At 45.2% G+C, this 12593-nt stretch overlaps 6 protein-coding genes across 6 annotated transcripts; all 6 read right to left on the reverse strand.

Moving 5' to 3' along the window:
• Nucleotides 1-467: 467 nt before the first annotated feature.
• ATC70_001551 (uncharacterized protein) lies at nt 468-1502 on the reverse strand (the record flags this gene model as incomplete). Its single annotated transcript, XM_064820946.1, has 1 exon — nt 468-1502. The coding sequence occupies one exon, from the start codon at nt 1500-1502 to the stop codon at nt 468-470; it is 1035 nt and encodes a 344-aa protein (XP_064684866.1).
• Nucleotides 1503-2147: 645 nt separating this feature from the next.
• On the reverse strand, nt 2148-3779 carry DDP1 (Diadenosine and Diphosphoinositol Polyphosphate Phosphohydrolase; the record flags this gene model as incomplete). Its single annotated transcript, XM_064820947.1, has 1 exon — nt 2148-3779. One exon carries the CDS (start codon nt 3777-3779, stop codon nt 2148-2150), a length of 1632 nt encoding a protein of 543 aa, XP_064684867.1.
• A 575-nt stretch (nt 3780-4354) lies between these two features.
• On the reverse strand, nt 4355-5389 carry ATC70_001553 (uncharacterized protein; the record flags this gene model as incomplete). The annotated part of the gene is made up of 1 exon (XM_064820948.1): nt 4355-5389. The coding sequence occupies one exon, from the start codon at nt 5387-5389 to the stop codon at nt 4355-4357; it is 1035 nt and encodes a 344-aa protein (XP_064684868.1).
• A 645-nt stretch (nt 5390-6034) lies between these two features.
• Nucleotides 6035-9303, reverse strand: MAS2 (Mitochondrial-processing peptidase subunit alpha; the record flags this gene model as incomplete). The annotated part of the gene is made up of 2 exons (XM_064820949.1): nt 6035-9250; nt 9295-9303. The coding sequence occupies 2 exons, from the start codon at nt 9301-9303 to the stop codon at nt 6035-6037; spliced, it is 3225 nt and encodes a 1074-aa protein (XP_064684869.1).
• Nucleotides 9304-9378: 75 nt separating this feature from the next.
• On the reverse strand, nt 9379-10317 carry ATC70_001555 (uncharacterized protein; the record flags this gene model as incomplete). The annotated part of the gene is made up of 1 exon (XM_064820950.1): nt 9379-10317. One exon carries the CDS (start codon nt 10315-10317, stop codon nt 9379-9381), a length of 939 nt encoding a protein of 312 aa, XP_064684870.1.
• A 1023-nt stretch (nt 10318-11340) lies between these two features.
• Nucleotides 11341-12303, reverse strand: ATC70_001556 (uncharacterized protein; the record flags this gene model as incomplete). The annotated part of the gene is made up of 1 exon (XM_064820951.1): nt 11341-12303. One exon carries the CDS (start codon nt 12301-12303, stop codon nt 11341-11343), a length of 963 nt encoding a protein of 320 aa, XP_064684871.1.
• Nucleotides 12304-12593: the final 290 nt, after the last annotated feature.

Consider the following 12593-nt stretch of genomic DNA (forward strand, 5'->3'; position numbering starts at 1 on the left):
TTGCAAGTCCTGAGAAGCGACGTACAGCAAAAAAGCTTAAATTGATAGTTTGATCTCCATGCAGGAACAACATGCAAGTGTCCAGAAAAGGGAAAAAAGGTCCTAAACTAAAAATTAAACTGGTAAAAAAGAAGTACAGGCAGGAAAAAGGAGTAAAACAAGTGAGATAAAAGGGTAGAGAATAAGAAGCTATGGTGTATGAGACATGCAATTGAGGATACCTCGATGTTCAGACAGCAGCACAGACAAAATAAACCCACAGACCTCAGTGGCACAAAAAAAGCAAGAAAAAAAGGAGAAAACGAGGCATTTGCATATAGCAAAATGAGTAGAGAGACAAAGACCAAACGAGAAAGAAGCAGAGAAGGAGGACAAAGTAAATACAGACACTACCATAAAGGCAGCAGAAACAGAAACAATGAGAGTGGGAATGAGAGAGCAAAACGATTTCAACACCAAGGTGTCAATCAGTTATCAAAAGGCTCTGACATTTCAAGATCCTTGGTAGCAGAGAGAGTGGGGGAGACAGCATAAGCCAAAAGAGAGGCAGTTTCAGCATCATGATGCAAGAGGTAGCCAAGATAACTCAAACGTTGTTTCTTGGCTAAACGCTCTTGATCAGAGGATCGAGATGGTGGTTTAGCAGCAGCAGAGGAGGAGGAACGAGCAAGCATTTCTTCTTTCAAAATGGCATCAAATTGGGCTTGGTTGATGCGATCATACAAAAGAAAAGAACGAGCAACAGAAACACGGACAGAACGACGGACAAAAGACAGAGAACGAAGACAGCGAAGGTTTTCAACCTCAATGGCCTTTTGGACACGCAGATCAGGAGAGAGAGAAGCAAATTTGGGATCTTTGAGATTGACTGGATCACATGGATCAAAGTCAATCAACGGAGAAGAGCCACGACCATGTAGATGCATGGCTTTGGTGAGGGTGAGAACATAGTCGTTGTGAACAAGGAAAGAAATCACATTCTGTACAGGATATTGAATATCCAGCACACGAGAGTTATTCAATCCTACGCCTTGTACAAGGCGACGCAGCTCAGAAAGACGACGGCGGACAGGAGTAGCATAGTACACAAATTGATAACCAGATGGTATATCACTTTGAGGAGCAAAAAGACGAGCAAGAGTAGCGGATGCCTTGGTGGCAGATGGAGGAGGACGAGCAGCAGGCTTCTTCTTACGCTTTGCACCTGCATTGGATGCAACGACGGCAGCAAAAGATGGTTGATTTTCTGGAGACAAATTGGTGGCAGAGGTAGCATTGGTGCATGTAGTTGATGCTGATGCTGTTGTGGTGGTAGTAGTGACAGGAGGTGGGTGGGATGATGATGGTTTGGGAGCCAGGCTAGTTGTAGTACCAGTAGCAGCTGCAAGTTGGGCTTTGAGAGCGTGACGAGCAGCTTCAGACTCTGCCAGGGCTGTTTTTAACCGCTCAATTTCGACATGGGCGGTTTCCAGACGAGCTAAGCGATTTCGAACCTCAATCATAAAGGTTGAAAGTTACTGTTCACTCGCTGGAGAGGCAGATGGAGGAGTTGTTGTTCCAAAATCAGTTGAAATGTTGATGATATCAACTGATGTTTGTGGATGATGGTGCTGAGAGGTTGGCGAGAGTGTCATTTTCTTTGTTTTCAACTGTTGAGTGAAATCTACAGCGAAAAAAGGTGGAGATCTTGAGGAACTTGGCCGTTTTTGACCTGGAGAAAGAGAGGACGCAGAGCTTAATGCCTGGTTTACTTTGGTGTCGTCTGGAATGGTGTTCTGGCTATGTATTGTATGGATTTGTAGAGTTGGAGCAATTTTTTTAATATTACTGGGCTTCAATGTATTAAAAAAATTGGTTGGGGATGTAGCTCAGTTTAACGTTGATTTTTATTATATACATGAATTCAATGGGCACTCGATGGGAGCATTAGCCTAGAATTCTAGAAACAAAAGAGTAGCAGGTACAAAAAACCCTTATGAGGACACTAACGAAGAAAAAGGGAAAAAGGAAAGTGTGGTAGTTGCAGAGGATCGGCATGAGTACTGGTATTGTTGATTTGATCTGGAGGAATGACCAACGGATGGGAACTTTGATAATTACTTACCACCGTGGCATCGCACCGAGAAAGCAAAAACAACAAACGTTCATCAATGAGCAGAAAACCAGAGCGATCCAGGATCTGGATCTGGTGGGATCACAGCCAGAGGATGCACAAGGCAATCAATGGCATGCAACAAAAGGAGCAAAGCAGACCAAAAGTACGGTGGACCAGCTGAAGCTTTGTCTGGAAGACAGTTCAGAGCATGGTCAATGCGATGTACACCAGGTGGAGCAGGTGGCAAAGCATCAAAAAAGGTACGATCCAGAGCACGACATGTCAGAAAGTGATCTCGGGAGATAAACTCACCGGTAGTGCACGGACATTCTTCACGCATATTGGTGAAACGTCCAAGACGCCACCGCACAAGACGACTACGAGCAGATCGACCAATAGGCAGATACAGGATGGGATCTGGACGAGAGACAGACGGACGACAAGCACGAAGGAGAGTCTGAGCACCAGAAACAGCAGCAGCAGCAAGTTGACGATCTACTTGATCTTGCCAATACGAATCAAAGACTTCAGTAAGACCAGCAGTGGTGAATGGCGGCGGATCAGGCAGTGTTAGATACAACGGGTTTTGACAGATAAATCTGTCTAGACGAGTGTACAGTAAACCACGACGAAGCAGAACCAACAAGCAATCATCAGGGAGAGTATCAGCACGAAGGGCATAACGTGTTGTCAGAACGTTATATCGATGCTTCATGCTGGGAAGACAGGTCAAATGTTTGGCAACATTGTACCATGTACTACCAACAAACATACCAACCAATCGATTTTGCAGAGCATCAAGAGCCTTGAAGTCACGGAAAGAGAGATGAGATATAGCTAAGCCGTATTCCAGTTTGGGACGAATAAAGCTTTTATACAAACGAGCACAAAGCAACAGAGAAAAACCATTTCGATTGACACCAACCGAATTTAACAATGCCATTGTCTTGATAGCACCAGAAGCACGCAGATTGAGAATCCCAGGGGCATACAGACCTTTATATCTAAACGGCATACCAAGATACGTGAATTCCTCTACCACAGGAAGAGGTTCACCGTATAGAGACAATGGATGACGAGTAGAGGCAGTAGGAGCACAAAGTACAGCACATTTTGATGGTTTCCACCTGTAGCCAAGAGAGAACGAGTGATCTGAAGCGATATCCAACATGGTTTGCACATCAGTACGAGAGCCAAATATGGCCACATCATCAGCAAAGAGCAGGCTATTCACGCAAACACTAGGCATCCCAGGTGGTGATACCATAGTACCGCGACTGACAGCAGAACGAAGAACAGCAGGCAGAGAGTTGATGTACAGAGAGTACAAGTGAGGGCTGAGCACTGAACCCTGCAATACGCCAGTAGCAGGCGAAAAGGGAACAGAGGTGTGATTTGCAATCAACACAGACACGAGTACATCATCGAACATGTGGATGAGCAAACTGAGAACTGAACGAGGCAGAGAGGAACGAGAGAGAGCATCCCAAATCACTCGACGATCCACGGTATCATACGCTGATTTGATGTCTAGGAAAGCAACCACAGGGTAGTGGTGGTGGGTGAGGAAGTAGTCGTGCATCAAGTCATGTAAACAGAGGGCTTGATCCAGAGGACTACGCTGTGGGCGAAAGCCACCTTGAGCAACATCAAGTGCAGGCGAATGTTCATCAAGAGCAGGCATCAGAGAGGGGATGTAGCTCAGGCGAAAATTTATGGTTGTTTATTGATTACAATGAATTAGCAATGTAAAAAATATAGACTTATATGCATGCGATCTTTGGATCATTAGTTGCAAGTCCTGAGAAGCGACGTACAGCAAAAAAGCTTAAATTGATAGTTTGATCTCCATGCAGGAACAACATGCAAGTGTCCAGAAAAGGGAAAAAAGGTCCTAAACTAAAAATTAAACTGGTAAAAAAGAAGTACAGGCAGGAAAAAGGAGTAAAACAAGTGAGATAAAAGGGTAGAGAATAAGAAGCTATGGTGTATGAGACATGCAATTGAGGATACCTCGATGTTCAGACAGCAGCACAGACAAAATAAACCCACAGACCTCAGTGGCACAAAAAAAGCAAGAAAAAAAGGAGAAAACGAGGCATTTGCATATAGCAAAATGAGTAGAGAGACAAAGACCAAACGAGAAAGAAGCAGAGAAGGAGGACAAAGTAAATACAGACACTACCATAAAGGCAGCAGAAACAGAAACAATGAGAGTGGGAATGAGAGAGCAAAACGATTTCAACACCAAGGTGTCAATCAGTTATCAAAAGGCTCTGACATTTCAAGATCCTTGGTAGCAGAGAGAGTGGGGGAGACAGCATAAGCCAAAAGAGAGGCAGTTTCAGCATCATGATGCAAGAGGTAGCCAAGATAACTCAAACGTTGTTTCTTGGCTAAACGCTCTTGATCAGAGGATCGAGATGGTGGTTTAGCAGCAGCAGAGGAGGAGGAACGAGCAAGCATTTCTTCTTTCAAAATGGCATCAAATTGGGCTTGGTTGATGCGATCATACAAAAGAAAAGAACGAGCAACAGAAACACGGACAGAACGACGGACAAAAGACAGAGAACGAAGACAGCGAAGGTTTTCAACCTCAATGGCCTTTTGGACACGCAGATCAGGAGAGAGAGAAGCAAATTTGGGATCTTTGAGATTGACTGGATCACATGGATCAAAGTCAATCAACGGAGAAGAGCCACGACCATGTAGATGCATGGCTTTGGTGAGGGTGAGAACATAGTCGTTGTGAACAAGGAAAGAAATCACATTCTGTACAGGATATTGAATATCCAGCACACGAGAGTTATTCAATCCTACGCCTTGTACAAGGCGACGCAGCTCAGAAAGACGACGGCGGACAGGAGTAGCATAGTACACAAATTGATAACCAGATGGTATATCACTTTGAGGAGCAAAAAGACGAGCAAGAGTAGCGGATGCCTTGGTGGCAGATGGAGGAGGACGAGCAGCAGGCTTCTTCTTACGCTTTGCACCTGCATTGGATGCAACGACGGCAGCAAAAGATGGTTGATTTTCTGGAGACAAATTGGTGGCAGAGGTAGCATTGGTGCATGTAGTTGATGCTGATGCTGTTGTGGTGGTAGTAGTGACAGGAGGTGGGTGGGATGATGATGGTTTGGGAGCCAGGCTAGTTGTAGTACCAGTAGCAGCTGCAAGTTGGGCTTTGAGAGCGTGACGAGCAGCTTCAGACTCTGCCAGGGCTGTTTTTAACCGCTCAATTTCGACATGGGCGGTTTCCAGACGAGCTAAGCGATTTCGAACCTCAATCATAAAGGTTGAAAGTTACTGTTCACTCGCTGGAGAGGCAGATGGAGGAGTTGTTGTTCCAAAATCAGTTGAAATGTTGATGATATCAACTGATGTTTGTGGATGATGGTGCTGAGAGGTTGGCGAGAGTGTCATTTTCTTTGTTTTCAACTGTTGAGTGAAATCTACAGCGAAAAAAGGTGGAGATCTTGAGGAACTTGGCCGTTTTTGACCTGGAGAAAGAGAGGACGCAGAGCTTAATGCCTGGTTTACTTTGGTGTCGTCTGGAATGGTGTTCTGGCTATGTATTGTATGGATTTGTAGAGTTGGAGCAATTTTTTTAATATTACTGGGCTTCAATGTATTAAAAAAATTGGTTGGGGATGTAGCTCAGTTTAACGTTGATTTTTATTATATACATGAATTCAATGGGCACTCGATGGGAGCATTAGCCTAGAATTCTAGAAACAAAAGAGTAGCAGGTACAAAAAACCCTTATGAGGACACTAACGAAGAAAAAGGGAAAAAGGAAAGTGTGGTAGTTGCAGAGGATCGGCATGAGTACTGGTATTGTTGATTTGATCTGGAGGAATGACCAACGGATGGGAACTTTGATAATTACTTACCACCGTGGCATCGCACCGAGAAAGCAAAAACAACAAACGTTCATCAATGAGCAGAAAACCAGAGCGATCCAGGATCTGGATCTGGTGGGATCACAGCCAGAGGATGCACAAGGCAATCAATGGCATGCAACAAAAGGAGCAAAGCAGACCAAAAGTACGGTGGACCAGCTGAAGCTTTGTCTGGAAGACAGTTCAGAGCATGGTCAATGCGATGTACACCAGGTGGAGCAGGTGGCAAAGCATCAAAAAAGGTACGATCCAGAGCACGACATGTCAGAAAGTGATCTCGGGAGATAAACTCACCGGTAGTGCACGGACATTCTTCACGCATATTGGTGAAACGTCCAAGACGCCACCGCACAAGACGACTACGAGCAGATCGACCAATAGGCAGATACAGGATGGGATCTGGACGAGAGACAGACGGACGACAAGCACGAAGGAGAGTCTGAGCACCAGAAACAGCAGCAGCAGCAAGTTGACGATCTACTTGATCTTGCCAATACGAATCAAAGACTTCAGTAAGACCAGCAGTGGTGAATGGCGGCGGATCAGGCAGTGTTAGATACAACGGGTTTTGACAGATAAATCTGTCTAGACGAGTGTACAGTAAACCACGACGAAGCAGAACCAACAAGCAATCATCAGGGAGAGTATCAGCACGAAGGGCATAACGTGTTGTCAGAACGTTATATCGATGCTTCATGCTGGGAAGACAGGTCAAATGTTTGGCAACATTGTACCATGTACTACCAACAAACATACCAACCAATCGATTTTGCAGAGCATCAAGAGCCTTGAAGTCACGGAAAGAGAGATGAGATATAGCTAAGCCGTATTCCAGTTTGGGACGAATAAAGCTTTTATACAAACGAGCACAAAGCAACAGAGAAAAACCATTTCGATTGACACCAACCGAATTTAACAATGCCATTGTCTTGATAGCACCAGAAGCACGCAGATTGAGAATCCCAGGGGCATACAGACCTTTATATCTAAACGGCATACCAAGATACGTGAATTCCTCTACCACAGGAAGAGGTTCACCGTATAGAGACAATGGATGACGAGTAGAGGCAGTAGGAGCACAAAGTACAGCACATTTTGATGGTTTCCACCTGTAGCCAAGAGAGAACGAGTGATCTGAAGCGATATCCAACATGGTTTGCACATCAGTACGAGAGCCAAATATGGCCACATCATCAGCAAAGAGCAGGCTATTCACGCAAACACTAGGCATCCCAGGTGGTGATACCATAGTACCGCGACTGACAGCAGAACGAAGAACAGCAGGCAGAGAGTTGATGTACAGAGAGTACAAGTGAGGGCTGAGCACTGAACCCTGCAATACGCCAGTAGCAGGCGAAAAGGGAACAGAGGTGTGATTTGCAATCAACACAGACACGAGTACATCATCGAACATGTGGATGAGCAAACTGAGAACTGAACGAGGCAGAGAGGAACGAGAGAGAGCATCCCAAATCACTCGACGATCCACGGTATCATACGCTGATTTGATGTCTAGGAAAGCAACCACAGGGTAGTGGTGGTGGGTGAGGAAGTAGTCGTGCATCAAGTCATGTAAACAGAGGGCTTGATCCAGAGGACTACGCTGTGGGCGAAAGCCACCTTGAGCAACATCAAGTGCAGGCGAATGTTCATCAAGAGCAGGCATCAGAGAGAATTCGAACAATTTACGCATCACCGAAGTAAGCGAAATTGGACGAAAGTTTGCAGGATCAGATACATCACCTTTCTTGTAAATGGGAAAGACTTGAGCATGTCGCCATAGGGCTGGTGTATACGACCACTGAGAGCAGAGTGTAAAGAGCAGAGACAATACGGGTGCAATGTCAGATGCTAGAGCCTTCAGCATTTCAGCTTTCAAATGATCAGGACCAGGAGCTTTCCCATTTGGCAAACGCTTAATGAGGGAGACAAGTGTATCAGCATCAAATAGACCCAAATCAGCGGTGGACACATCATAAGGCAAATCAGAGAAATTGGACGGAGCAGCAAGGCGAGACGCATTATTCAACAGGGAGCCATCATAGACAGAGGCAAGATGGGACGCCATTGTGTTGACAGAGGCAGTTGGACCGTCTGGATGACTGTACGTTGCAGAGCATTCCTTGTTTCTTTTAATGCGCTTGATTGCAGCAGTAGCTTTCGAAAAATCCTTTTCCAAATCAGAGCAAAACTGATTCCACGATCGACGCTTAGCAGCTTGTACAAGAGAACGAAAACGCCTGTGAGCAGCTTGATAGAGATTCCATGTTTCGACTTTGGCAAAACGACTTGCCCACCTCCATCTACTATACATAGTATCTCTTTCACGAGCAGCATCCTCAATTTCCTGTGTCCAGTACTTTTTCCAGTGGCCAGGACGACCAGATTTCACACCAATTGAGCTATCCAGAGATTCATACAAACATTGATTCAAAGAATCGTTGATTGCATCAATATCTGGACAAACACCAGGGGGAGCAGACACCAAACCAGAGAGAGAACCAACCAAAGGAGCAACAGAAGTTCGAAAGGATTCACGAAGCAAGCCCAAAGGCCGCTTTTTCCTCAATTTCGAGAGCTTCCATTGCCGTCTAGGGGCCAAACCACCAGAGCTACCAGAACCAAGAGTATCATCGGGAGGGGGCACATACTCGAAAGTAAGTACCATCAGCCGATGATCAGAGCCAAGAGACAGATCAGATTCAACCACCAGTTGAGGATGTAACAGAGCAGCCTCGCCAATGTTTGTAAGAAACAGATCAATGATGCTATGAACCTCTTGTTGACGTCGAAAAGTTGTGAATGTGGGTGTACCAAATGCTAAAGACTCATTGAGAATGGAAAAAGAGGACTCCTCCAGCCATGGCAGTAGTGAGGTACCACGAGGATTAGCATTAGTATCACCCAGTAGAGATCCAAAGCGAGCATTGAAATCACCACAAAGGATGGTATCACTGGTTACGGGTAACGAGCGAAGAAGCGAGAGCACCTTATCCGAAGATAAGGGTGGAGGCAGATACACACAATGAACCGTAAGGGTGCCAACCTTAAGGGACAAAGTGTGTGCATTGTAAGACGGAAGTTGAGAGACAGAGAAAGGACAGGAAGGAGAGACAAAGGCAGTAATGCCACCAGAACCACGGTTAAATGCACCAGGTACTTTAGAGCCATAGAGGTGGAATTGAGACCAGTTAGTAGGGAAAGAACCAGAGGTTAGCCAGGTTTCAGTGACAAGCAGTACATGAGTGTTCTGAACATGATGGAGAACATCATGTACTGTTGATTGACGTAGACCATTGGCATTCCAAAGGGAGAGAGAGACTTGAAAGGAGTGGACTGGGTTGTTATTGGGAGTATGACTAGTAGCTATGTTACTCATTAGAGTTCCATAGCAGAGCCATTGCTGTCATGATCTTCCTTTTGACGCTTGAACAAGAATTTAGCCTTTTTGGGCTCCTTCTCGGCAAGACGACCGATAGCTTCAGAGACGGCTATATCTAGCTCTTCTTGAGAGATCCAGCCAGCAGAGACAAAGTATTTGCCAACGCCACTAACGTTGAGTGGACGAAGGAAAGAGAGGGTTTGCAGAGCACGGGTGTTGGTGAATTCATAGATCAATTGCTCACGCTCTTCAATGGCAAGATCAGCATATTTGGGATCAGCAATGTTGTTGGGATCCAAGGGTTGAAAGTTTTCAATGTGATCAGCTTCACATTTGCGCATACAGGCGAGAAACTCCTCTACATATTGGATGTGGAGCAAGATGCCAATGACGCCAGTGGCAGGGAAACAGATGTCTAACACACGGCCAGTATCAATACCAGCTCGGCGAAGTTGGTAACGAACCTCAGAGCGCAGGATTTTACCAGAGCGGCCTAGATACACATACTGGTATCCTTGTTGACCTTTGGTGGTGGCGGTTTGGAACATACGACCTGCAGCAAGACGTCGCTTGGTAGTACGGGCAGGGTCACGATGTTGGGCACCTTTACGGGCAGCAGATGCGTAGCTACCTTGAGTAGCATCGGGTTGGTGAATAGTAACAAGCTCTTGGGTTGGTGTTACCTGAGAGCTGGATTGAGCACCTTGATTGGTGCGGCGGGATGAGAGTTGGCCCTGTAATTTTTCAATTGCAAGGTCCTTGGCCTGTAACTGATTTTTCAATTCTCCATTTTCCTTTTCCAAAAGGTCCAGGCGAGCAAGGAGATTGTCATGTTGCTGTACTCGCTCGGTGAGAGAGACCAGTTGTTGCTGTTGTTGTTGAACAGTTTGGATGAGCTGATTCAAATCCATAGATTGCTGATTATTGTTGAGCATGGCTGAAAATATTCTATCAAACTTTGGAGATTCAATAAAATATGAAAAAGATGTCCAACAAACTGGAAGTTATAACACAATGTACGTTGACTAAATGCAAGTAAACTGGTACAACTGAAGGCTAGTTGGAGTGTTTGTTGTCGAGATAAACCGCTTTTATAGTGAGGAAATACTTTTTACCGGGGGAAGGTGGCAAAAAGTGATGAAAAACGGAAAGAGATGGGGATGTAGCTCAGGCGAAAATGTATGTGTTTATTAAAAGCAAGAAGAAATTAATAAAGTAGGGGATGTAGCTCAGTTTAATATTGGTTTTTTATTTATTTACAAATGTAGTCAACTGCGGAATCGGTATGATCATATGTTGCAAGACTAACAGTGATTCGGCGGGAAAAAGCATGTTTAAATTAAAGGTTGAGGGGAGCTGCTAAAAGGGAGGGGACCAGTAAAGTAAACGGCATCAAAACCCACCAGAGAGGAGGAGAAACAGAGGGAGGAATAGCAATGGCCGCGCCGCAAGACGGGGGAGACGAACAGGACTCAAGGTAGAAACCGGCCAGACGCACCGCAGCACACCTAAACGTGCAAGCACAAATACCGAGTAACATGCCAGGTTAGAAAGGCGGAAAATATGGATGCGAAGGTGGGATTCGAACCCACGACCTCTCGGCATACTCACTGCTTCCGCATGAAGCTCTAACCAAGTGAGCCATTCAAGCATCCATGGGGATGTAGCTCAGTTTAACGTTGATTTTTATTATATACATGAATTCAATGGGCACTCGATGGGAGCATTAGCCTAGAATTCTAGAAACAAAAGAGTAGCAGGTACAAAAAACCCTTAAGGGGACACTAACTAAGAAAAAGGGAAAAAGGAAAGTGTGGTAGTGGCAAAGGAGCGGCATGAATACTGGTATTGTTGATTTGATCTGGAGGAATGACCAACGGATGGGAACTTTGATAATTACTTACCACCGTGGCATCGCACCGAGAAAACAAAACAACAAACGTTCATCAATGAAGAGACTATCTAGCAGAGAACCATAACAACCCTGAATCAAGATCAGCAGGGATGACAGCCAGCGGATGCACTAAACAATCAATGGCATGAAGCAGAGCAAGCAAAGCAGACCAATAAGATGGAGGACCATCAGAGGCTTTCACAGGTAAGCAATTAAGGGCATAGTCTATACGATGAATACCAGGAGGAGCCACAGGCAGAGCATCGAGAAGTGTTCGATCCAGAGCACGGCATGTCAGAAAGTGATTTCGAGATATAAAATCACCCATCACGCACGGACACTCTTCACGCATGTTTGTGAAACGTCCAAGACGCCAGCGAACAAGGCGACTTCGAGCAGATCGACCAATTGGTAGGTACAAAATGGGATCTGGACGAGATACAGAACGACGACAAGCACGGAGGAGGGTCTGGGTACCAGAAACAGCAGCAGCAGCAAGTTGATGATCTACTTGATCTTGCCAATACGAATCAAAGACTTCAGTAAGACCAGCAGTGGTGAATGGCGGCGGATCAGGTAGTGTCAGATACAACGGGTTTTGACAAATAAATCTGTCTAGACGAGTGTACAGTAATCCACGACGAAGCAGAACCAACAAGCAATCATCAGGGAGAGTATCAGCACGAAGAGCATAACGTGTTGCCAGGACATTATATCGATGCTTCATGCTGGGAATACAGGTCAAATGTTTGGCAACATTGTACCATGTACTACCAACAAACATACCAACCAATCGATTTTGCAGAGCATCAAGAGCCTTGAAGTCACGGAAAGAGAGATGCGATATTGCTAAGCCGTATTCCAGCTTGGGTCGAATAAAGCTTTTATACAAACGAGCACAAAGCAACAGAGAAAAACCATTTCGATTGACACCAACCGAATTCAACAATGCCATTGTCTTGATAGCACCAGAAGCACGCAGATTGAGAATCCCAGGGGCATACAGACCTTTATATCTAAACGGCATACCAAGATACGTGAATTCCTCTACCACAGGGGGATGTAGCTCAGTTTAACGTTGATTTTTATTATATACATGAATTCAATGGGCACTCGATGGGAGCATTAGCCTAGAATTCTAGAAACAAAAGAGTAGCAGGTACAAAAAACCCTTATGGGGACACTAACTAAGAAAAAGGGAAAAGGAAAGTGTGGTAGTGGCAAAGGAGCGGCATGAATACTGGTATTGTTGATTTGATCTGGAGGAATGACCAACGGATGGGAACTTTGATAATTACTTGCCACCGTGGCATCGCA

This window comes from Mucor velutinosus (genome assembly GCF_035048745.1).
Source record: "Mucor velutinosus strain NIH1002 chromosome Unknown tig00000041, whole genome shotgun sequence".
In the NCBI taxonomy this organism is placed as follows: Eukaryota; Fungi; Mucoromycota; class Mucoromycetes; order Mucorales; family Mucoraceae; genus Mucor; species Mucor velutinosus.